Consider the following 26,623-nt stretch of genomic DNA (forward strand, 5'->3'; position numbering starts at 1 on the left):
TAATGTCTCAGACGCAATCTTTGATCATGTCAGTTTGACATATAGTTCGGTCATTCAGTATGTTACTTGGCTGAAAGCCCAGTCAATCTTTCCTTATTTTCCACGCGCAATTTGCAGATTTGTCGAAAAATGTCAATGCCGGTGTCAAACTCACAATTTTGTGGTATGACTCTTAGGACGGCAAGTCGAGAAACTCACATGCAGTCGCGGCGGATAGCTTCCTTCGCTTATAGTATGTCCGGGGACATTTTGGGGCATCGTTCCTATAGGCCTATATCTGAGGCCCTGGGGTCATACTTGATCGACTTGGTGCAATATATTGTGCCCATTTCGAAGTAAATGTATTCACAGATTGTTAGTTGCGATGGGTTTGAACAAATGAGGGGTATTCTATCCTGAAACATTGGGCAAAATGGGGCTGGGGTTTCCAGTTCGCCGCATCATTTGTCAACTTGCACTGGGTTTTAATGTTGATGTCAATTGGAATCACTGATAACAGAAATAATCCACCAAAAATTAAGGTCGCATGAACTTTATTGCAGATTTCCTGAGTGACGAATTTGTAATTTTCTCCCGAAATCACGCAACTAGATGGCTGCTATCCAGCCTGGCAAGTGCCATCTCCAGCGATCTGGCAGATATTGAAATCTGAAATTTTCTTGGTACGCTGCGAGCCAACCGATGGTGGCGCTCCGCTTAGATAGTACTTGCGGCCGGAATACTCGAACAGATTACGCCCCCCCCCCCCCCACGTTTGAAATCGGATTGACGTGCGGAAAAGACACTTCCCAAGTCTTGTAAGCAGGGGCGCCCCTGCTTACAAGACTTGGGAAGTGTCATTTCCGACGATCTAGGAGGCCTTTTTAGCTAAAAATTCCGTTACGCTGCGCGCCAACCCATGGTGGCGCTCCGCTTAGATAGTAACAAGACGCCCTCCCATGAAATGGTCAAGCCACCCAGCGCCCCCCCCCCCACTGAAATAATCATGGCTACGCCACTGCCCCACCCCCCCCCCCCCCCCACATACCTTAGATCCATATCTGAAGGCGTCCTGCGCCAGGTGGTGGTCTATTTTTCATTCGACTGACTGTAAACAAAATGCATGACAATGGAGGTGTTGGCCATTCCCTTTAAGTTTCCCCTTGCCGGCCACACCCAATTTCGCGCCATTGATGGTGAACGCCTGAAATGGTTTAACCTCACAAACATTTGCCGTCACACTGCAGCTGAATTTTTTTTACTAGCAATACATTCACATCCAATTCTGGGCTGAACTTAAACAGAGAAAGTCAATGATGTGGTAGTGTACGATTGCCTTCGACTAACGAGAGTGAGGCAGATTGGCTTTCACCAAAGGAAACCATCGAACATAACAGTGTTCTAGTGGGCGAAAATATAGGAGACTCAAATAAACCGTTTTATCTTAGCGCGTGACGAAGTTTTGTGTTTCTTTTAAAATAGAAGTCTACAATAATGTAGTAGTTTCAAAAAACTACACTCCAAGCTGTGGGAGAATGTAAGTGTTCATTGCAACATGTTACGATAGGTTGTATTGGCCTAAGTTGAGCTGTCATGGACAAAAGTATGTTATTGTTCCCAGTAATGACGGGCCGAGGCCAATGTTACGATTAGCACTAACAGTAACACTCAAGTAACCCTAGGCTACAACAAGGCTACCACTAGCCTTCTAAGTTCTAGGCTTACTTGCATGCCTAATGATTGCTGGTTGAACTAAGTAGTCTAGTATCATAGGCTTAGAACTTTTTGATAGAAGTAATTTAACAAGAAGTTACAGAAATTGTAGCTATTTACCCGATTGTTGGTTGAATAAGCATGGTGTTCTTTCTTCAATTTATTCAGTTTGCGAACATTAAAAAAAAGAGATGGGAAAAATTGTAATGTTTACATCTTTTCCAGTTTTCAAGAAATTCAGGTTTTAAATGTGCAAAATCTCTGAAGTGCTCTTCAAATGATTAATTGAAATAATTTTCTTTTAACTTACATACATGTTTCCCCATTCATCACCTTTTGTCCTTTAACAAATTCCAAATGGATAGTAAACATGTTACTTTTAGCCGCAGAAGTTTGATCCTTTTCTGTTGGGCTTTGTGTTGCTTCTGAGGAACTGATTCAACGTTTTCTGTGTTAGACTCAGTATAGTAAAGGCTTCATAATTGACGCACCCCCGTAATTGACGCACCTTCAATTATTACTAGCAACGATACAGCAGGCCACCTAAACTTTTTGCAGTCAAGCAGAATGACATATTTCATGAGTTTGAATCCATTTCAGCTATTTGCTGACCAAATTGTGGTATTTTTTAAGCTTTTATCACCCTCCCACCAGTTTTGCACATTTTTTGGTCATTTGGAAATCTTACTCCCTAAAAATAACCGACATTGCCTCAATATGATAACACTGCTCTCTGGAACCTGACCAGTCTGAGCTTAGAGGCTCAGAGCATAGCAAACAGCATCTAAAGTCAATGGATGTATACTAAGGCCTACACCACAGTTAGCTTTACAACGAATGTGTCAATTTAGGGGTATGAAAGAACTTGACACGGCAGACATTTTGTGGTCAAATTCTGCTCAATTGTACGGTGCATAAGAACAGAACCTTAAATATTTTGAGATCATAACATTTCCGAGGAACTACACATATGAAAAAAACATACAGTCGAGTGATTTGGATTTTTCCTTGATAGATATCATTAATCAAATCCTTAAGTGCGTCAATTATGAGCCCACCATGCTACTGTTCGGTGTAGTGATTAATAAATGTTATGTAAAGGAAGTTTTTTTTTACAACGACATAAACATGATACAGATTACAAACCATGCTGAGAGCAGCTAATTTTCATGTACAGTAAAGTGCCTTCATGTTTTAAAGGACGTGGTTGTGTTCAATTTTTAATGTTTTAAGACTTACCCTGTAACACTTTTGTTTCCAAAACACCCAGGCTCAGATGTGACTTGTATGCTTATCTTGAAATGAAGATTGCAGTTGTTCATAAATTGACATTAACTGGTACTGCTTATTATTTTAATGATGCCTTTTGACAACAACATGCTTAAATATACACACTTTAGTCACACATAAGTGATTATTATAAGGACTGGACCGTGGTTGTAAACAACAGTTAAATTTTCAATGTGCGGTACCGCCAGCTGATTATTATAAATGAATGCACATGATGTCATATTTAGACTTGATCAAGTCTTCAGTCTTGTGTGTGAAGGAACATCTGTGACAACCTCCCAAATGGAAGATATTTTGTAGCAGATTGGGGAAGTTGTTCCTGAAAATTGTCTCTATCACATCTAGACTAATAATGATGGTTGGGTACAGTAAATCCTTTAAGGTGACCATATTTTTGCCCGGAAACCTGTAGACATGATAAGTATGTTGACCCCCCCATCTTTCACTATGATATTACACCCACCGTACTCTGTACATTTAAAGGAAGGGTGGCATTTTGAGAATATCTGATTGTTTCAAGGATGTGCCCAAGTTTGAAACACCTTATCCAGAAACAAGTATTTTGTTTGGGGTAAATATCTAATGCAAAGAAAAGTACAAAGGTTAATGGAAGTCTCATTATTCACCATTTAGTACAATATGATGATTTTCATGTGAATTTCAGGCTAGATGAAGTTTTTCATTGATTTGGGTTGCTTTTATCTGTGAGACATGTATGAACTTAATTTTGTGGTTATAAACAATCACAGCTTCTGTAGGTTCGAGCTGTCTATAGCTACTACGAACAGTCTGCATGTTTTCAGATTTGAAGAAATTCCCATGACAGCACATAAAATCGGGGGACATTTCCTGGAGACACTTTTAATCCAGGCAATGGTACATGTAAGCCGGGGACTGTCCCCTGGAAATCGGGAACATGTGGTCACCTTACTTTAAATTTGGAATCTATGTATAAATTGACTTATAATTTTGATTTTTCCATCTCTTTGCAGGTTTTTACCTTTTGACTTTTTGGGTATGGTATGTCATGAAACACTGAAAGAAAGAAGAAAAAGCTGAAGATAGTAAGCTTGAAACAATTTTGCAATAGGTTTATAAGTTGATTTTTACGTGTACTGCTCCTAATTTATCCCTGTAAGACCATGCTTAGTCATAGGTTGACTAAATGTCATTGAAATGAGAAGCTCCCCCATTAAAGGGTTGGGTTCTGATATCCATCGTTAGGTACTGATTCCCCCTATCAAAGTCACCGCACATCTGACTCGATAAAAAAAATCCCAAGCTACCTGTTAAAGTATCGGAAAAGCTTTTGTAAGGCTTGTCTCAGCACACCTTTGAAGAGACAAAACTTCAATTTAAGAAATCATTCAAGTCTCAAAATGGCTGCTGACAGACAACTTTGCAGGAATTCAAGTGGCTCAGAGAGTCCAGAGGAAGTGACCAGAATGGAGATTGAAAGGCCAGAGGTGTCTGCTGATGGAGATAGCCTTCAGAGCGGGATTAAGGAGACCTCGAATCTACGAAGGTCTAACAGTGCTCCCATGTTCAACGGACCAAATATGGGGTATGTTAATGTTTTTATTAGTTGTTCACGTATTGGATCTTTATGGAAACCAGTACTGCTTTCATAATTTCATTTTAAGCACTGGTCATCAAATTTTTCCAAACTTTTTACTTTTTTTTTTTTTTTTTTTTTTTGAGATTCAGACCTGCCTAATTATTCCTAGTCACACTGAGACGTGTTGAATTGGACGTACGAGTCCATAAGAGCTTTCAGTGAAGAAAAATGATGTTAGTGTTTCTAAAAATACTTAGAAGTTTCAACTATCATATGACTGTCTAGTGTTTTTGGGGCAATACTGATTGCAGTAACTTAACTATTCCTTTCTGTTTCAGTTTTAAATTGAACATTCCCTTCCCTTCCTCTCACTCCCCCCCCCCTTGCCATTCCTCCCTCCCCCCCCTTTAATCTGCCCTGCTAATAAGGAAAGAGGAACTGAAAGCAGTCCTTCGGAAAAAAAAATTTGTTTTCGGGTGGCTTACGTTGAATGAAATACTCAGGGAGGGCACATGAAACGATTTTCAGACATGGTATGAAATTAACTTATAATAATAGCAGGTATTAGGTTTCATCTTGACATTTTTTGGCTATTTTTTTTTTAACAGAAACACACTAAATATTGTCATATTTTTATCCATAAACCTACAGGTACTGTAGTTCATGGTGCATTTGTGGTGTTAGCACTGATGGAAAGTACTAAAACAAGTTGAATTTTAATAGGTATAGAAATATGTTTCGGTGATGCTGTTGGGATAAATGTCGTGTGACAGTTTTTGTGAAAAAAGGCCATCAAATTCAATCTCCATTATCAAATGTATGCTTTTGAGGCAGTAAGAATTTTTGCAGAGAAAAATGCAGACCACGGCGCTCTGAACCTTGCCAGATTTTATTAAGAGAAACTTGCAATATTATAATGTAATGTATTGTAATGAAAGGTTGATGCTACCATAAACTTTTCACTGGAATATCATTGCATTGGGCAACTTATATGTGAAAACTGTAGATATCTACCATATCTTATCTTACATAACATATGGTCTAAACATATATATTTGATATTATTTTAATAGACAACAAATGTCAAAATTGTGCTGTTGGCTTTTCCAAGAAGACCTCTTATCCATTAAGGTGTGCTTACACTATATAACATAGAGCAGTTTCATTGAGATTTCAATGATGAATAATAATGGTTTTATGAATTAATTAATCGTCTGATCTACATTTTCATTTCATTGTTCTTTCCTGCAGCGATGAATCTCCAGTATTTCAACCGATAAACGACCGGCCCAGGGTAAGGAGGTTCAGCACACACATTATTGGAAGCCCAAAACCAGTAAGTTGATCATAGTGGAAAGTTTTAATGGTATTCACAAACTTATCCTCGATAATGATTGTTTAAGCGATACATTATTGTTAATCTGGTACAATACATAACATGATTGTTACAATATAATGTTTGTTAAAGCGATACATTCAGAAATCATTGTTGCCAGATACATTGTTGAAGCAATACATTTAGAAGTCATTGTTGCCAGATATATTGTTAAAGCAATACATTCAGAAGTCATTGTTGGCAGATACATTATGAAAGCGATACATTCAGAAGTCATTGTTGCCAGATACATTATTAAAGCAATAAATTTAGAAGTTATTGTTGCCAGATACATTGTTAGAGTAATACATTTAAAAGTCATTGTTCAGATACATTGTTAAAGCAATACATTCAGCAGTCATTGTTGCCAGATAAATTGTTAAAGCAATCCATGAATTAGAAGTCATTGTTGCCAGATACATTATTAAAGCAATACATTCAGAAGTCATTGTTGCCAGATGCATTTTTAAAGGAATACATTCAGAAGTCATTGTTGCCAGATATATTCTTAAAGCAAAACATTCAGAAGTCATTGTTGCCAGATACATTGTTAAAGCAATATATTCAGAAGGCATTGTTGCCAGATACATTATGAAAGCAATAAATTTAGTAGTCATTGTTGCCAGAGACATTGTAAAAACTTGATATCCATCTGGAAATCTTCATGCTTTCTTCCCAATATGAAACCAATATGAAACAATATAACCAATATGAAAACAATATGAAACCATATTATTACCAAGGGGTGGTTTTTTATCTTGTAAAGTAGACAACTTTCATAACTTGATTATGTTATTTGCGAATAAATAAGAACATAGATGGGATACTCAAACTTTTTAAGGAGGAAAATATCCAATGACCTCTTAACATGGCACTGATCTATGGACCATTGGTAAGGTGTGGGATATGTACTTCGCTCCTCTCTTACATTGTCTCCCACTGGACATATGCTATTTCCTATCTACCTAAACAACACCATTACAATGTTTTAGCACTGCCCCTTCACTCAATGGGCACCTCCCCCCCCCCCCACTTCCTTCCGAATCTTCCCTTCCAAAGTTAAGCTACGCAAAGTTTTTCATGGATTTTCATCCGATGGTTTTCATCCCAGGTTTGGGATATATATGTGCTGGGGGAAGTCGCAAAAGGCAGTGTCTTGAACCTCTTGGTTATGGCAACACTTTACCGTTGGTTTTTCAGTAAGGGATTGGAGCATGTTGGCGCTATGACAGGTCACCTTGAGTTATGTTAAACCATGATCTACGTATGATAAGTGTCATGATTGGCTGCATGAGGTTGGGACCAAAAAATTTGATCATAACATTCTATATTTAGTAAATAGAGGGAAAAAAGGTAGCAAGCAGAGAACTTGCTTTTTTTCACTCTCTCTATCTCCTTTTTACATTTTTCTTTCTCATTCTCTCATGTTACGCAAAGGGGAATTTTTTGGTAGAAACATAACGAGATGCCAGTAACAATACCATTGAAGTCCTACCCTAAGTACTTTTGTATGTGTGTCATAGGCACAAAGATTGCACTTGGGTTTACTGTAGGGTGTTAATAATATCTTTGTTAAATCAAAGGAAACCTCATAGATGCAAGCAAATTAAAAACAGAAAAATTGACTGGAAATTATGTAAACCCCCTACAGAGCAAAAAATTATTCTATATTCTATGGACAAAATTTGCTTTGTGGGCTGCATGAAATGCAACTGTATTGTTATCAGCTGTTACACAGTATGTAAATGTTGTGTAGTTTGTGACTGGAACCCTCTCCAAGTAATTGTTAAAGGGATATTCCAGTAGAAAAAAATGTAAGCCTGGTATTTTTGTCTTTAAATTTCGGATGCATTAATTAACAACATGTGAATACACTACAGTCACTGGGGTATTTATAACTTCACATTAACCTAAAGCAAAGTTTGAACCCTCACCCTCTACTCTCCAATGTCAACTAAAACAATTGCAGTTAGATCAAACTTAACGAAAAACAAAACATTTGCTGTCAGTGTCCAATTATGACGTCATCACACCTTGTTTGCTTCAAGTTCACCAATAGTACAAAATGTCACAATTTTTAACTATCAATATCCGATGTATGCAACGTAGGAATTGCATGTAGATTTCACCAAATATGCCAAGTACATATGTTCTTCTTTCATTTATAATATAAAAAATTAAACATTTTCCCTGGACACTTCTTTTGAATGAAAAAGGATGAGTAATAAAAGATTGCAGTTGCATTGCTGCCTTAATTAAAAAAGTCACTCTTCTTTAGTAGTTAAAATAAAATAAAACTGTTAGCAAACTTCTTATCCACTAGAGAGTCTGTGTAATAGAATGTGTAAAAGTAAGTTGGCCTGATGTTTCAATCCTAGCAGGATCTTCTTCAGAGGCTTTAGTAGTTGTCTCAATTGTCAATCGTTTTTGTCGTTGCAGCCGAGCAGCTCAAAAGGGACTTCATTACGGGTTAATCAGATAAGACATGAAGAGAGTATGGACATTGTCAGCAGAGAGACAGAAGGCGAAAGGTGAGAGAGAATACATTTGTTTCCATATATGCCGGCCAATCATTTCACAATTTTTTTTAGCCACTTGTTAAAAAAATGCCTTTGTATCAATTTTTCTTAAAATCATGTACACAGAAAAACCGCAGTGCAATTTTTTTCTTCTCCTGGCAAATGGCAATATCTACTGGCATATCTGCTGTAGGGACCTCATGGGAGTAGTTCTATGGGTGGGGAACAATGGTGTTCAAAGTTTCAAAGACTGGATTTGAAGTCAGTAAAAATGTCTGAATTTGAAGACCTGATCATTGTGTAGATACAAATAATAAGCAATTATGACAAGTAAGATACTAATACAGAGTTATGACCAATTGTTGCAAGATTATAAAATATTTAAATTGTCTAGATTTAGATATAAAATTGGCTGAAGGGGGGGGACATGTATGATATGAAAGTTTAAAGTCCCCCCCCACCCACAATCACTCTAAAATTGTTTAATGGTGAGAACAACTGACATACTCTTTCATGTGTGAACCTTACAGGTGTTAAAATATTTAAGTCCTCCACTTTTGTTGGACTGTATTTATACTGTTTCTTTGTGTTATGCGTAAGTGGTAGTTTTGTTAGGTATGTGAACCCTCAAGAAATTGCATCATAATATTTCTCTTGATTAACGCTGTGATATTTAAGAGCTGTGCGTTATACGTACTGTAGCCTGCTGGGAATGTTTCATGCCTGTAATTTTGTGAGAATACAGTTCTGTACCAAAGTAAAGAAAAACTCAGTCGACAGAATCATCTCTAGCTAGTTAACAGCTAAGATCCAGTGCTTGCCAAACAACCGGTTGGTTATTACAATTCTGGAAACACCAGTCCAGGGTTCAATGTATTTGTTTACAAATACTATAAATTTGTAGTTGGTTATTTGCTGTTGTTAAAACTATTAGTTAAGCAATGTTCAATGTCACTATGACAAACTTGTCATGATTTTAATCGTTTTTTTTTTTAAATTATGTAAATGTGTCTGTAGGGACCTCATGGGAGTAGTTCTATGGTTGGGAGCAATGGTGTTTAAAGTTTCAAAGACTGGATTTGAAAATGGAATAATTTCATATCAGTTGCTTCTTTCTTTTTCCCACAGGGGGATTCAGTCTGCATTTCAAATGAGCCAGTCATGGGATGACATGCACTTGGTAATGTCTTCTTCTTCGTTTACATCCTTCTTCACCCCATTGTTTACCCCTCTGTTTACTTGTTGTTTACATCTGTTTATTTTTTGTTTACCTCTCTGTTTACTTGTTTGGATACTGCCTTTGTTTACTGAACATTGCTTCCATTTGTGTTTACTTGTTGACCTTGTTGTATACTTCTTTGGGTACATTTCTGTTTGATTATCTAATGAACTCTTTCCTAAGCTCCCTAACTACCCCATCCCTCCCTCCCTCAGTCATGTCTTTCAATATTTAGTGCCTACTAACAACATTTCCTCATTTTTCTTCCCTCCAGGATGCCAGTATCAAAACGTTGAGAACTTCTCAGGGGAATAAACCACGGTTTTCTGATCCGCTGAGTATAATGCCGCCAGCCTTCCCCTTGTCTTCATCCCCATCCCCTACCAGAGCAACTGGCAAGGTAAGACCTGAGTTATCTGAGGTTAGCTTCCCCTTGTCTTCATCCCCATCCCCTACCAGAGCAACTGGCAAGGTAAGACCTGAGTTACTTGAGGTTAGCTTCCCCTTGTTTCATCCCTATCCCCTACCAGAGCAACTGGCAAGGTAAGACCTGAGTTACATGAGGTTAGCTTCCCCTTGTTTCATCCCCATCCCCTACCAGAGCAACTGGCAAGGTAAGACCTGAGTTACATGAGGTTAGCTTCCCCTTGTTTCATCCCTATCCCCTACCAGAGCAACTGGCAAGGTAAGACCTGAGTTACTTGAGGTTAGCTTCCCCTTGTTTCATCCCTATCCCCTACCAGAGCAACTGGCAAGGTAAGACCTGAGTTACATGAGGTTAGCTTCCCCTTGTTTCATCCCCATCCCCTACCAGAGCAACTGGCAAGGTAAGACCTGAGTTATATGAGGTTAGCTTCCCCTTGTCTTCATTTCCATCCCCTACCAGAGCAACTGGCAAGGTAAGACCTGAGTTTTCATACCCACCACCCCTCCCCTTACCAGAGCAACTGGCAAGGTAAGACCTGAGTTTTCATACCCACCACCCCTCCCCTTACCAGAGCAACTGGCAAGGTAAGACCTGAGTTACATGAGGTTAGATACTGGTCATCATTTTTCCCTCAGTAGTTTCTCATATGATGACTTTCATGGAACTAAAGAATGTTGGTGCTTTTCAAACCAATCAACCACTCAGGATAAATAATATATTACTCTTACAGTTTGAAGTGTTAGGTTTTAATACCAAAGTGAGTTTCTTACGGTGACTCAATAATTTTACTGCTGTATATGGCTTTGAGGTTAAAAGTTCCTTTATGGTCACAAAGGGTAAGGGTTTCCCTGTCCTATTGATCAAAGTTTAGGATCAAATAGAAAAGAAAGATGGAATCTTGAAATATCAATTTTTGATTTTTCCAGTAAGTGATACGTTAATGAGCATGTCATTAATAACTTTAAAGTAATTGGATGAGATTCTAAACCTTTGGCCGACGTTCCATCATATCACTGTCAGTCACTTCCCAAAAGCAAAGCAGAAAGCTTCCAACATGTTTTACTTTTTGCTCGGATAACTGAACTCAATTGTGGCTGGTCAAGCCAGTGACCTGAATTCTAAGCGGGATTTTTATATTCTTGAAAATCGATCCTTAATTCTACTTTTGACACGTCTCCTCTTGCAGCAATGTTTTTCACCTTCCACACAAATTTATCGTAATAATTCCATGAGCCCGAGTCCCATACCCAGCCCTACCAGAAGTACGGTCACCAGACGAAGCATGAGTCCCGTCCTGAGGCCCAGTAATCTAGGGATGGGTGTCAAAAGAAAAGGTAAGTTGTAACATTTTAAAAATAACATGACAAAATAAGTATATCGTTAATCTGGGTGATTCACATTTAATGTTTTGTGACATTTCATGATTACAGCAAATAATGAAAAACATAATTTTTTGTTTTTATTTTTTGTGGCCTTACTGAATAATCCATTCTTCAATTTACATTCATGTTTCACGTAACGTTTGTAATATCATTTTAACATGGTGCTTCTAAAGGGTTAAGGATTTGTAGAGAGTATAACACAATATCTCGACAATGTGATACGTTTTTGTCAAGATGTCATATTAGTGTAACTCTTCAAGAGGACGATAAATATTATGTTTTATACATGTCATCTGTTATTTCTGTTTTCATTTAGCTGGAGACCACGAGATGGACACTACCCCATCCAAGCGAATCTTTTTATCCTCACCTAGCCACCCAAGCAGCACCGCAAGGTGAGTCTCATCAACTCTTCCCATCTCCCAAAATACCTTGCATGGAGACTTTCATTTTTTTTATAATCAAGTTGACTTTCACAATGTCATATCCTTTAAGATGAGAAACAAGAGTCAAAATCTTTTGAAATGTACTTGTAAACATGAATAGACATAGAATCAGTATCTGCCCTCAAATTTGATATTGAGCTGGGGTGTTCAAACAACATTATGAAAAAGAAATTCTCTGATAAATTGACTGCCGCTGGAATATCCCTTTACAATAACAAGTTTACAAGATATTATTTCTTCAAGAAAATAAACCAGCAAATGCAAACCCAAGGAATAATAATTCTTGGCTATTTTTTTTCTTTTTTTTCACTTCAGTATATCAAGCATCAGTTCAGATGACTCGAGTCCCCTTCAACAACGTGCAACTACAGAGAGCAACAACGTCAACAACTCAATGCTATCCAGTCCCTCACACTTCCAGTTCAGCAGCTCATCCAGTAATTCTGTCTAGTCCATGATGCTAAACTGCTTTAAAAAAAGGGATGCAAAGGGTATTTCATGTCATACATCAATGTCTGTTTATAAGCATTAACTTCTTTTTTGGAAAATTCACAACATTTAGCATTTGTGGATAAATTGCACTCTCTGAAGGAAGAGCAATGTTTATTGTAAAAATGATTCATATTGCTGTCTGGCTCTGTCCTGTTCTGAACCAACTATGCATTGGCTTCTTATAGAAACCGCAAAACTAGAAGACTGTATGCTAACAGGTCTGTCGATTCATGGTGAAACCAGAAACCTGAATTTTATCGGACGTGAGAAATTAGTTTTAAACTTTCTAAATAGTTCATTTTTTTCTGTTAGAGAGGTCAGTTCCAGTTTGCAGATTTGAATTATTGCTATGGTTACTAGGAAATCCATGTTGAAATAGTGAAGATGAGATTTGAAGTCTGAAGGGTACCCCCCAGTGTGACTATGGATATCACAGAGCCTAAAAGCATTTTGAACAAGCTAGTTGGTTTGTATTCTTTTAATATTGAGACAATCAATTTAAGGAGTAGTCTGTATGTTACCCCAGACCTGGTGTTACAATTGCAATACAAACAAATTTCTATGAAATTGCAATACAAAGCAATTTCTGTGAAATTACAAACCATAGGACTCAGTGAGTTTGTATTCAGCTAGTATCAAGCAGATAGATTTTAATTTGAAATATATTACAGACCAGGTTATTTATATTGTGTTCTACAAGACAAGTTCCCTATGAACAACAGGTAACATCTTGTTGCACACATCCTGCTACCTAACTTTATGGAGAAAGTCTATTGCTTGGAAAACAATTATCTTGGACCTACCATGCTTTCAAAGAAGGTGTGAAGAAGCCTGGCCTACTTTTCATATAGTAAATTTCTGGCTGAAGTAGTTGTTATCGCTGTTACTACTCTCGGGGTCAATGAACCAACTAGTTGCACATTTTGTGGGAAGTGCAAAAGTTTCCAAAAAATTCTTACAGAACTCTGAAGTTTTTAAATTGACCGAATCTGACTGGAAGAGGAAAGTGCTCATGAAAGGCTACTTTATAGCTAACATCACCACTTTTTGGGATCACTTGTGAGTCATATATCCTACAGCACAGGTGTGGGCAAAGTGCGAGGTTTTGAAAACCCAGCCCACGGAACCTTGAATTTGCATAGAGGCATATGGCCTTCTTTGGTTAGGATTTTTGTCAATGCAAACAAATCAAGAATTTGCCTGTATAAGTTTCCAATATTTTATTTGACAATATAATGCAAGATATTCAGTTCACAGGAATAGGTACAGATTTTTTCCCCCGCCCTTTCATGTGGTTTGCAAGATGCATTTAGTGCCAACCCCTGTCCTAGAGCCACAATGAGATTGTCATAAGTTTGTACTAATTGGAGATGAAAGGATTAATCCTTTCTGTGTCAAAGATGCTGTAGCTGATATTATATTCTAGGAGAGCCAAAGTGTATTTTTGAGAAAGTTTTATTTTAGAGTGTATTGTCCCTCTCAAGCACACAGTGATTGTGTTGACTGAGCAAGTTTAAAAAAGGGATTTAGCTATAAATAATTTACACCACTCATTTTCGTATAGGTAGTCAATTGGAAAACAGATTGCAGCCTTATTGCTGTATGAAATAATGTTTGGTATTTGTCTAGTGACAAAATTCCCAAAGGTGTATTTTTCTGGGCTAAGGAATTACTGTAAAATAAAGTATTGATGCCATCAGACATAACATTTTAGGGGAATGTTAACATAACATGATGGCAATTGAGGGATTAAAAGTGACTAGGAAGGCAAGTAAAACTGTAGATAAAGCTTAATATTTTGGGAAATAATGAATAAATTGATCAGAAGTAAACGTTTAAAATGATTAGAATTAAATTTTCAAACCATTGGAATTAAGCATAAAAGCTGGAGGAATTGGAATATTAAATTTGTAGGCTGTTAATGTTTAAGAGGTATTTGTTAAAATGATAGGAAGGAAACAGGTTAATTAGAAGATGGGATATGCTGTATAAATTCTGGCAAATGGTGCTTTAAAAACCAAGTAGATTTCCTGTAAATCTGACAGTGAAAAAATTAGAGCAAAATGTTTTGTGGGTAAAATTAGTCATCTCTTAGACATCTGGAAGGTGATATTGGAAATATTTTTTTCAAATTTTGTTTCCCTGTGTACATGTTCTTCTAATTTTATGCTCTTTTATTTTCTTTCAATTGTGCAAATATTTTAGTTTGTTCTCTGACGGGAGACCATAATTTGTGTTTGTTTTTTTACATACTTATACTTAAAAGGCCAGTACATCTGTCTTTTAGTTTTACATATATTGCTTATTGCTGCAGGCTCCTGTGCTGAAAAACATCATAACCATGGCAACCTCATTGTTGAAAATGGCAAAATCTTCTCATTAAACTCTGCTGCTGTCAGGGTTTGTAGGCAATATCAAGTTGATTGTGTTACCAAATTACTTTTCAACTTCTATATTCATGAACTACCCCACCAGTTTGCCTTCTGACCTCATTAATTTGGCGATTGAATTATATTCATTCCTTTTGTTTTCTAGTGTATTTTGTCTTTAACGTTTCCTGCCATTGGAATGATCCATTTCTAACAAGAGTCATGAATATTGGAAATGTGATCAAATTAAATTTTAAAGAAGAAGGAAGAGTAAAGAGTCACTGGTACTAGGCTATATCAAATTGGTAACATTGATTAGTGTTTTTCTGGAGATACCAATCAAATCATCATATTATCTGTGATGCAGAATTATTTTCTTAGCAGTTTAAATTGCCATTGCATCTTAATAAAATCCAGATGGTGGAGGAGGTTTACACTGTTATTGTCACATTCTCATTGAGGAACATTTCTAAAATAATGTGGGAAATAACAGGAAAGTTAAACGGAATTCCAGGACGCATGTGTGCGTTAGGCAGTGTCAACAACGATTACGTTATCAAATTCTCTTAGAACTTTCTGCCATGCCATACCTGCATGACATTGGTTCCCTCTTACAACCACGTGCTAGCTTAGCATAGAGTAGTGGACAGTGTCGAAAGGATTGGTGTAGTACAAAACATTAACTTCGTTGTAAACTGAAACCGTAAAGTCTTCATTTATAAGCAGTTTACAGTCAGAAAGTTAAAGAGGTAGGTTTTCAATTATTGACCCTTACATAGCTATTTTCGTGAGTGCTTATTAATATCTTAGGCCTAGCCTAATTGAACCACAGGCTTGGATAGTTAGACTAGGCCGAGCCTTTGTCATCACATAACTGTGTTAGGATACTATTCTGAGGTTAGTACATGATTTGGTAACGTTTCTTTCTTATTAAGCAAACAATAAGAACGTACAAAAGTCACTTGAGTGGATGTAATTAACAAATTTCTAAGGAAAATAGATTTATATAGCGCTCTTTGTCAAGTTTTTGTTTAGCCTAGGCCAACTTTCAACTATGCTTAGCCTTGCTTGGATGAAGACATTTAACTTGGGGTCAGTGTAAGTATTTTCGGCAGTGGCGAAATTTAGGCACCCCTATCAAATAATTGACTGGGCTACTAAAAGAGGTCAGGTGACAACCCAATACTGGCTCAGCTGACTTCATGTATTCCTGCTGGTCCCTACGACGATACAAAAACCAGTTGTATTAACCCGAGATAAAGTGAGAATATTTACGAAAATATAAACTATTATTAAGATGGTAACAACAGTACAGTCAGACTCCGAGAAAGCATTGTGTAAAACTGTCTCCTTATGGCAAAGACCAAAGGATATTATGGTTATTAGAGAATTGATTTGGTTACTTTTTGGTTGCCAGCTCAGATGGTGATCATTCTGCCATTTTTGCAGTATTACTTCTTTACTTCAACACTAAAGTGTAGTTTACCTGGATTTCTTAAGTAAAGTTCACAGAAGATGTTGCTCATCTGTGGTAGTAATTATATAACTTCAAAATAAAATTATATGATTATGGAAGATGTATACGCTGCCTATTACAAATCAAGTATAAGGAACAGATGTTTATATTGTGCCTTGCATTTTTGCAAGGCCAATTAGCCTATGGCATTAGACACTCATATTTAAGCAGCTTGGCTAAAGACCCTTTTAAGTAGAGAGGTCTCAGCAAAAAAGAACTTATTATTTTGGTTCCTCTTTCATATCTCTATCAATTTGACAACATCATGGGTGGGCCATTGTCCTGTTCACATTGAAATAGCATTATAGTTTGTAGAATGGTCTTGAACTTTAAAATTCATACACTGCCTAAAATGATATTTTCCATTAGGGCTTACCTGTACGTATTTTACCTTATCACCTTGATTGTAGACATTATTTTCCAGGAATCCGTTGGCTCTACCTTACCCCTCCCTCCCCCCCTCCCCCACCCAACCCCTGCCATTCGACCTGTTGCAGGAAGACTGTCCAGTTGACATTTCGCTGATGTCTTTAATTAAAGGTTGTAAAATTGCATGTTTTGATATTACACTTTCACTTGAATGATGAGGTATCTGAACATGTACCCTTTATTGAGAAGTACTTAGCATACAGTCAGTATCAGTATCAGAACAATTGGACGTTGTTGTTAGCTATGTTTGGCCATATGTATGCACAAGTGGTGTACATATTGACAGTGGTAATTTATGTAAAATTAGGGTTTTTTTCTGCATGTAATAAAATAACACCTCTGTACAAGCCAATTGGTATGAATTTTGTAATGAGTATCGACTGAGTCACAGAGGTGGCTGCTTTTTATGGCAACTAGACACATCGTGCCATTATCATTTCGCCGCAGGTTTTCACTATCTGAGATAAGTTCTTTTTTTTTTTTGTAAGGTGGTTTTAGCCAGAAAAGTGAAAGACAAGATATTGTCTTCAGTCTTTCCCACATTTTGGTCATCTTTTTAATGGTTTGATTTACTTTCTCATCTGGTTGTGTCCTTAGTCTTTGAAAATGATTGGTAGAATCATTTTAAAGGAATCTGGATGTAAAAGATGAATGTACTTAATACAACCATAGATAGATGTATTTTAATGGGTCTGGACTTAGTAGCTAGTCTTATTACATATAATGTAATTCTTATGGTTGTAGGTGTGGAAAGATTCAAAAAGTCATGGGAACCAACTTCAACCAAGCAGTTCTTTATTTTCATAGAATATTCTATTTGACAGTAATTTTTTTAAATTTTGATCACCTAGGTCCTCATGAGCCATTTGAAGAGCATAAGGTTGAGGCATTGGGAGGTGAAGGGGTAGTGCTAACTTGATTGCAGTAATATCCAAGCAATGGATTATGCTATCAGTTTAAGCAAAGGATGTAGGGAGGTAGGTAGAGACATTTTTTGAGACAAAGGTTTAAAACAGCCTTCATGGATGGATGCTATGAGTGTTACATGTCATAGCATCCATGGATGGATGCCAAATCTAACCTAAAGTAGACTTTTATCTGAAGATACTCTTCTACATGCCACACAAATTCTAAATCAATGTAAATCAAGTCTTTTCGCTTTATTAACTAACCTTAGTAACTAACCAAGAACATATGGGTTTCCTTCCTCGAGTCTTCACCACAGACAAAAATCGTGGGATAAACGTTAAAGTTGCGAAGAGAAATTTATGATTTGACGTCTAACAGACAGGTAAAAATGCGAGAAACAGACCCGTTTTTGATCATTAAACTTGTGGATGGCTTCTAGCAACAGCATCAATTTTTACCGATTCTCTCTCATTCGTCCAAACACGAATTTAAGAAGATGCCATGTAGATGCAAACCCACTTTACAGAATTTGGTTGGAAATAGCATTTTCGTCAAACTATAACAGGGTCTCACAGAGCTGCAGAGTTTAAGCTCGAAGCAATAGCAATTGCAGTTTATAAAGTTACACTTTTGAATGACTTGAAATTTACAGAAAGGTGCTTAAATTTTTAATTATTTTTTTTGGGTGGGAGAGGGGGTTGTATACAAATTATGTACAAAGGTAAAAGCTGTACAAATTGCAGGACTTGAAGTGAAGTTTATGTTTAATGTTTGCCATATTGAAGAAATTTGTAGGAACCGTAGTTACCATTATATAAAATTTCTAGCAAACGGAAGGAATATTGTATTTTACTACTTCCGTTGATGTATAATTTTTTATTTTTTTCTCTTGTTTTAAAATGTAATTGGCGCAGCAAATATACCCCAATTACAAAGAATGTGTGATTACCTGTCAGCTGCAAGGTTAGGCATTATATATTCAGTAAGCAGTAAACACTTCATAAATTAAAGAAAATTGTATGCTGCTTTTTTTCAAAGCTTTCAATAAGTTTGTTCTGTTTTGATGCTTCTATTTATTTTGAATCCCTTGCATCTGTGTAAATAAGTCCTCAAATTATTCCTTGAATATCATAAAGGCAGTAAATCTGGTAGAGTTTTTCTGGTTGTCTGATCAGCTAATTTCGCTGTCTGAAAAATGTACCGAATAACATAGCATGATTGATATGTACACTGTGGGAGAGCTGTGAAGGTTTGGGGAAAAGAACACAAGCTTACAGCCCCCCAAAAAAACCTCACCTTTAGGCTGACCATATGGAGGCCTTACACTACTTTTTTCTTCCTTTTTTTGTATCTCCAAATTGTAATGGAGGGTGATACCACTTTATTTGGGGGTATTTATTGAACTGCAATCCAAATTTGATGTAGACAACTAGTTGTTTACATCATACCTCATACAACCTCCAAAGCTGATTTCGGTCATATGGACAGAAAAGTATTTTCGTGTCGGACGACAGGTCGGCCATTAAAAAGTTGTCGTGTGAGGTGTGTGTTATTATATTTCAACAAGGTATTCGCTGACATGTAAATGCCTTGAGGGATGACATTAGGTACAAAATTAATTCTAATTTGTCGTAGACTGTTCAGTACACTGCTATCTATTAGTGCAGGTTAGATTTCTATAACCCTTTTAATTTTTGAGAAATTACCCTTTCAGCAACCAAGGTTGGTTCCTCTCCCCCAAGTATGTGCTTTGTCAAAAAAATCAAAAGTTTGGTTTTTGCCTTGACTAATCATATTTTATGGAGCAAACAGTGTTTTTGTCTAGACAGTATTGAGAACTTTAGTGTAAGCACCACGTTGCTATTGATGTATATTGCTATTGCAGCTGGAACCACATTGTGTATCACAGCCATGATGTGGGATAGGGAAGATGGGAGGTAGGTAAAGGGTGAGGGGAGTGGGAGGAAGGAGCAGTGAGAGGAGGGAGCAGTAGAGTAAGCTTGTAAATAAGGAACTGTAGGGTGTAGTACTACTGACTCGTTAGTTTGCGTATTGGACAACATTGGAAGAAGAATGGCATCAGAACTGCTTTTTTTCGTTCTTGATTCTATGTCAGGCTGTTTTATTCTTTTATAATTCAAACAATTAGCATACCATGTGTGTCTTGAAGGGGGAGGGGCTAGGTGCATTTTTTGTTGTGGAGAAGGGGGGCATTGGATGAGACAATATTTTACAAGATTATAAAGCAGTCTTTGACATTTGTCAACTTTGTAATTTACATTTCAGGTAAACACTGATTTTAAACAATGGCAGAGGGCTTCAAGTTGCAAAGTTAGGTAGGTCTTGATCTGTTGAATACAGGTTGAAGTGATCGGGTGGGTTAAATGAAGTGCCTTGTATCAATGTACTGACAGTGTGGAGAAAAAAAACGCACAAAAAATTCTTGTTGTACTCATCTTATACCTAGATCTGGTGTCGGGAAGGAAAGGTCAAAGAGAGGAGCTCAATTGTTTTCCTGAATCAGAAGCAACAAACCATTAATTTATGTCTTTTATTGTTCTGCTCCTCCATCTGGGATATATTCTCAATTACTGTATGATTAAATAATGCAATGCATTTGCAAGAAAAAAAAAGATTCGAATAAACCAATATAAAATCAATAGATCAAAATATTCAAATAGTTCAATAAACCCAGCAACCCCTTCCCCCTCTAGAGTCCCAAATAGGGAGACAGACAAGCTTCTGGACAGGATAGGAGATGAATCTACAGAATCGTTGATGTCAAGGCTAGAAATGAAGTGAATGTACCTGTCTTATCCACATCTGAGATAATCCACATCTTGGGATTATCCAGATTGGATATCCAACCATTCATAATTGTGTAATGCTTTGCAGTTGCAGTAGTTACAGCAAAAACTTGAAGCAATGCTGCTGTTTAAGGTGTCAACTAAAAAAGGCTTTTGGTTGTTAACTTTTGTCAAACATGTTGTATTACCAGGAATTGCACAATGCAATTTACATTATTGCACAATATTGTATTTTGAAGCATTAGCACATTGTACAGTGAAGTGCAACACAGGATATATTTAAATTGATTATTCAATACTTTTTCCTAAATGGACAACTTGGTCCAAGAGGTTATCCTAGCTCAAGTAATTGGTAATGATGAAATAAAATCCAATAAAACTAGGATGCTGTATATAATTTCCTGACTGAAAGACTTATACAAAATGTAAAGGGTGGTGTGCTTGTACTCCTTCTACGGTAGTACTGTTGTCCGTGTGAACATTGTTTGGTCATCAGAAGATGGATTTGAAATGCGAAAATATCTTTTGAAAAGAAAATGTATTCAGCCTTGTTCTATAAAAGTTACAATTGTTTTGATTCTGCAATGATTAAAGTTTGATGATAAAAGGTTAGTTAACACTCATATGTTTCTTCACTCAAAGAAGGTTACTTTTTGCGTAAAGAAAGTAAATATGTATTAAAGATTGTTTTTTCGAATTTGATCATAATGCCGCCCTCACCTGAGGGAGATTTTCCACCTTCAAGAAATCTTCAGTCCAGTATTTATTTTAATTAAATCCATAGTTTTTTTTTATTAAATGGTATGTACCTTAAAACCACGACCTTGTGTACGAGAGAGTTATGAACTGTTGCTGTTTGCTTATCATTAAATATTTTTGTAGAATGTTGGTAGAAAAGAAAAAAAACGAAAACTGTACCTCTCTATGTGAGAAACTGATAACAATTCTTAGCATTGTTACTCCTTGCCATTGAAGATGTAAATGTTTGAAATTGATGAACGTGTTGTTGTGGCCAGCGTAGTATATATACTGTAAAAGGAAAATTCTATGTGCAATGTTTAAAAAAGATGCTTGTATTATATGCTTGTACTGTAGTAATCATTACTAACAAAGATAGCATAGACTTATGTACAGTATGTAAATTAATAAAAAAGTATAGTAACGTCTTTGAACACTCAAAAACGTGTGAAGATAGTTTCTATTTTCCTCTCATTTTGTGTATGTGTCTTGTAAATTTATGGAATTTCTGAAGTGCTTTTACTAACCTGGCACTTTTGTGATTACAATGGGATTATGACATGTTGTTGGAGGAGGGACTGGTAAGTGCCTCTCTCGGAAGTTGAGATTGGAAACTTTGAAATGTTCCTGTTATTGATTCAATCAGAAATGACAAACACGAATACCGTTGTAGAAATTGGGCAAACTTTTAAGGATTTTGTCTGGTTGGCCCTTAGGTGGTACCACTTGGCCATCCAAACAACAGATTGGATTGTTTGGAGAAATGAGCCAAAATAACACAGATTAATCATGTACTGTGTACGATAGATTTGATGAATAGAACACCAGCTTATCTCCATTTCAGGTGGCTCATAGATGTCTACCATTATCTCAGTATGTAGTTTACGTAAGGAGACTTTATGCTTTTGACGAGGATGCTGCTCGTCATCAGTTTTCTTTTCAGGATCTGAATGGACACAGTACGGTAAGTATCTTAGGAAAGTTTGTCAAGATATGAAGTACATATTTTGGCAAACAAAAGTTACTTATATTTGACAGCAGATATCGGCCCAGAAGAGTTTGCTCTATAATGCTGTTTGTGCATGTCACTTACTGTAAAGTGTTTTTCCACACCAAACACATACAGTACAGTTGGTTTTGTTACTCATTTACATTACACCCCTTAGTGTAATGCATGTTTCTTTGCAGAATCCACATAGCATTAACCTTGTCACATTTACTGAAACATGTAGGCATAAAGCCTTTTCCCTATTGCAGTGGTTTCACACATGTATGAAGACAGTAACCAGCTAGCCTAGTTTACTGTAGCTCGTGGCAACTTGGTTGAATAAACATGCAAGTTTGGAAAATGGGCGACTAGCATGTTTTATTTTGCAAAAAAAAACAATCTGCACATCTAATGCAGACGGCAGGATTTTGTTCACATCTGGTTGTGGTATGTTGATTTATCTTTAACTTTTGCCATAAAAATGTGATGGAGGCTGCTGATACCAATTTATCAACCAGAATTTGATGAAAACAACCAGCCGCCCACCGGACAAGCTACAAAGCTGATTTAGAAATTTGCCCCGAGATGGATAGAATAAAGTTTTATAGGCTTATGCCTTAACTTCTACCTACATAGAGATGACATACAGATAGACATCCACAATCAGTCTGGCGGAAAACAAACAATCATAAGCAAAAATTGTTAAGACAAAAAAGATGGACACTGGGTGTTAAACTTCTTACTCGGCCTTTATTACATTTTCAAAAACTTACAGAAAACTTGATACGGTAGGGATAAACATATTTGAACATATTGAAATGTTTATATTACAAATGTACACTTTATTACAATATATACAGTTTCTTATAGGAATTAATACATCAGACAACTTTGTTATGGCCGAGGTAGTGTTACATTCCTCTATTAACAATCACCCCCCACCCCCCTTTCCCCTCTGCCAGAAAGACAGCATCGGAAGTGACCTTACTTAGACACCTGACATCCCAAGAAAACAGTCCCATACTGCATAATTTTATATTGCTCAATTTTGGTAAACAGTTTACTGAATCTTTCCAGTAATGGGAAACTGGGCCATCGGACATGTATGTTGGATTAGGTGACTAGGACATCTGTCAGAGTTACTATAAAAACTGGAAGAATAGAACTAATTTAAGGAATACTTAAATAGTTATATTGTGCGAAGATTACAGTCGTCAGTCTTGATTATAAAAGCACACAAGTGGTGGTTGATGCTGATGAAGAAAACGAGTTAACAAGGTACAATAATATAGGTCTATATCTACATGTTAATAATAGGAAGTACTCAGTAACTACAAAATGGTTTTGGCTTCTTGCATAAATTTGGTATCAACCCTGTATATTTTGCATATAAATATAAGAAAAATGATGAGTCCTAGGATATGGCTGTTAAATACTTTTTTGAAGTTTGGCATTTTTGTGCTTTTCTAAGAAGAAAAAGATTCATGTAAGTTGAAATACAAAGAGGTTAGGAGAAAAGAGGTTACTAAAAAAAAAATTCTACATATTGATCACAAGTTTGCTGGGAAACTTGCTAATGTCTGCAATGTTATGATGATATAAAACAAAACTGCAATGTCTGCAATGCAATGATGATATAAAACAAAACTGCAGACAAACCAACACTTAATTGGAAGCAGTGTGAAGAGATTATTTACTTAGTATACATACTTACTGACATGTTAGCTTTAATATCGTCACAACCGGAAGATACCGTATTAAATTTGGCAAGATATTAAGTTTGAGGTTTTTTTAAGTAGAAGGCAAACTAGTTTTTTTCTTGAAGACAGTTAAAGATTTGTTAAGGAAGGATGTCACACTAAGTTGGAGGATCTTACCAACTCAGTACTGTGTTAGGCTGGTATGATAGGTAACATCTAGCCAGCTCAAGGCCGAGTCGGGCCGTAAACATTGACAACCACCTTGTGCTCATTACGACCTGAGCGTTAGGTTTATGTTTTGTAAACCTTTTATTTTGTAAACCTTGTTTTTTAAATCCTCCATGTGGTGGGGCGGTTATTCCGTTTGCTCTTACATATAATCATATGTACAACGTAGGTACTGGATGGTTAATCGTCCACATAGAAATTAAAAAGATAAATACTTGGATAAAAGTGATACCTGAGGCAGGACAAATTTACAATGTCAAGGGATTATAAGATAAGGGTGCATGTAGTAGCACGTATCAGTGTACTTTGGGAAATCGTACAAGAAATATACATATTTGATGAGTAAATATTTCAAAAGTATCACCACTGTGTAACGAATCTGTATTCCCAATTTTTCAGTAAAACTTCTATCTGCTTTGAAAATTGAAAAATTTTGATTGAAAAAAACCTAAAAGAGAAGATGGGGTTTGCTTATTTGCTGCATGGTTGAACTTTGCTTTTGAAGGGAATGAAAGCCATTTCTGTGACATTTTAATTCTTTTTTGACAAAAATATCAATAAATGTCTGTTTTGCAACCTGTTTCTATTTTTGGACTGGTTGTTGAGGTTCTTTCCTTCATTAACAGCCAAAAGCCTATCTTAAGTGAGTATTTCACGTACACAGATAAATATTGCAAGTCATCACACATTCCAATCAAAGCAATGTCTCTGGCACTGAGCTTCTTCACCTTATAAATGCAATTAATTTTGAGAGTACGAGACCTTTCAAGACAAACTACAGTTCACAGACAGAGAAAGTATGGCATACATAAACAATGACAAGGTAAATATTACAAACACCTTTCTTCAGTTTGGCAAATGTTAATAATAAACAACAAGGAAGCTGTGTGTTCTGATTGTTTCAATCTAACCAATTTGTGATTCTTTCTGAACAAACCAGACATTTTGCAAGAGATGGCACTACAGCTATGAACATGGCAGTGATGTACTGTTACAGTACATTAAAAACATGAGTTGAATAGACACTGCTTATCAGTATAAATAATCAAGAATGGTACTCATGAATATGCTAATTTTTTTCAGCCTGAAAAGGTATTTTTTATATGTATATACCAAGGGCACGGTGGAAGTCTGTGAGGGCAGCACATAACTGGCTGAACTTTGGTCTGTCCTGCGGCATAAGAGCCCAGCAGCAGGCCATTAGAGAAAATCTGTTGAGAGAAAATAGCAAGCAAAATAAAATGAAGACTTTCCAATCAATTAATGTTACAGACTGAAAATGTTTGTAGCTTTTAGAGGCAGAAGTTGACAAGAACTTTCTAACAAATGAAGTTAATATATATGATATGCTATATTTTGAACCATGATAATCCCAATAAACTGATAAAGTGTTATCTATGAAGACTTTCCATTCAATTAACGTTACAGACTGAAAATGTTTGCATCTTGCAGGAGCAATAGTCCACAAGAACTTTCTAATAAATAAAAGAAGTTAAATTAATATATTTGATATGATATACTTGAAAGAGAGCAGCTGGTTGTACTTAATAACTATATTTCCAACCAAGATAATCCCAATAAACTGATAAAGCGTTATTTATGAAGGCTTTCATAATGAACACAATGGTGCAATAATGTTATCCTAATAGTATTGTCTGTTGATTAACTTAAATATTTCAGCCCATTCTTAGCAAAGTAGACTAAACTCAGTATAACTGCTATGAACATTTTGTTGAGTCCTGTTAATTAGTTTACATGGCATTATACTTACAGCTCATCAGGACAATTATGTGGTTGGGACATTCTGTAGCCACTTCTTAAGTAGTTAACCATCTCAAATGGATCTAGGTCCATGTACGGTGTGTGACCAAACGTGACCAACTCCCAGAGAAGCACACCAAATGCCCACTGTATTGACAAACAATGACAGTAAAAAAAACAAGTGTGAACAGATATTTAACTCCCAGAGAAGCACACCAAATGCCCACTAGTGGGAATTGACAAACAATAAACAGTAAAAAAATCAAACCAAGTGTGAACAGATATTTTACTAAGGCAAGAAAATATTTCATATGGATCTGTGGATTAACTTTCAGCGGACTACGAGACATATGCCTCCAGCTTAATCCATGGACATGTTATGATCCACTTCAGCAGATTGGACTATTGACTAAAATGGAAATCATGTTTTCTTAGCTACACAGTTCTCTGCTGATTCTCGTCTATGTCCTTTGCTGGTATTGAGAATCCCATTCTATTGAACTAGAGGAATATAAACTCCAACAGTGCTCAAGTTTTTCATATCATCTGTTGTAATGTATCCACAACTGATCCATATTTTTTTAGCAGGTGTCAGGAGTATGATGGGGAGTTCTTCCTGAAGAAACAATACATTGAGCACATCCATCCATTAATGATGTGTTGTTTTCCTTCTTTCTTATTTTTAAGGGGGGGGGGGGGTGATAAACCGCCTGTCATATTTGTATACAAATATCATCGCTGGGTTTTGACTACATTCCCGTCAATTTATGTTGACTCA

The 26,623-nt window shown here is 36.5% G+C and overlaps 2 protein-coding genes across 6 annotated transcripts in view; one reads left to right on the forward strand and one right to left on the reverse strand.

The window, feature by feature from the left end:
• The first annotated feature begins 1,280 nt into the window (after positions 1–1,280).
• The window catches only part of LOC139975179 (P2R1A-PPP2R2A-interacting phosphatase regulator 1-like), a 29,386-nt gene continuing 4,043 nt past the window's right edge, over positions 1,281–26,623 (forward strand). For 3 of the 5 annotated variants that reach the window (XR_011795676.1, XR_011795679.1, XR_011795678.1), the window contains exons 1-9: positions 1,281–1,516; positions 3,975–4,546; positions 5,792–5,876; positions 8,355–8,446; positions 9,563–9,614; positions 9,928–10,053; positions 11,267–11,414; positions 11,779–11,857; positions 12,224–15,518. Coding sequence is in view for 1 of the 5 variants with exons in the window: in XM_071982863.1 (XP_071838964.1) it covers positions 4,362–4,546; positions 5,792–5,876; positions 8,355–8,446; positions 9,563–9,614; positions 9,928–10,053; positions 11,267–11,414; positions 11,779–11,857; positions 12,224–12,359 (903 nt within the window). In the remaining 4 variants the exon portion in view is untranslated. Of the gene's footprint in view, positions 1,517–3,974; positions 4,547–5,791; positions 5,877–8,354; positions 8,447–9,562; positions 9,615–9,927; positions 10,054–11,266; positions 11,415–11,778; positions 11,858–12,223; positions 20,040–22,012; positions 22,133–26,623 lie in introns of those variants that run through there. The other 2 variants (XR_011795677.1, XM_071982863.1) reach the window with 2 other exon arrangements.
• Positions 22,887–26,623, reverse strand: part of LOC139975156 (tyrosine-protein kinase RYK-like) — a 35,830-nt gene continuing 32,093 nt past the window's right edge. The window contains exons 13-14 of the mRNA XM_071982810.1: positions 25,856–25,992; positions 22,887–25,295 (exon numbers count right to left, since the gene is read on the reverse strand). Of these exons, the coding sequence (XP_071838911.1) occupies positions 25,184–25,295; positions 25,856–25,992 (249 nt within the window). The 3' untranslated portion in view covers positions 22,887–25,183. The remainder of the gene's footprint in view (positions 25,296–25,855; positions 25,993–26,623) is intronic.

The sequence above is a fragment of the Apostichopus japonicus genome, chromosome 10 (genome assembly GCF_037975245.1).
Source record: "Apostichopus japonicus isolate 1M-3 chromosome 10, ASM3797524v1, whole genome shotgun sequence".
NCBI lineage: Eukaryota > Metazoa > Echinodermata > Holothuroidea > Aspidochirotida > Stichopodidae > Apostichopus > Apostichopus japonicus.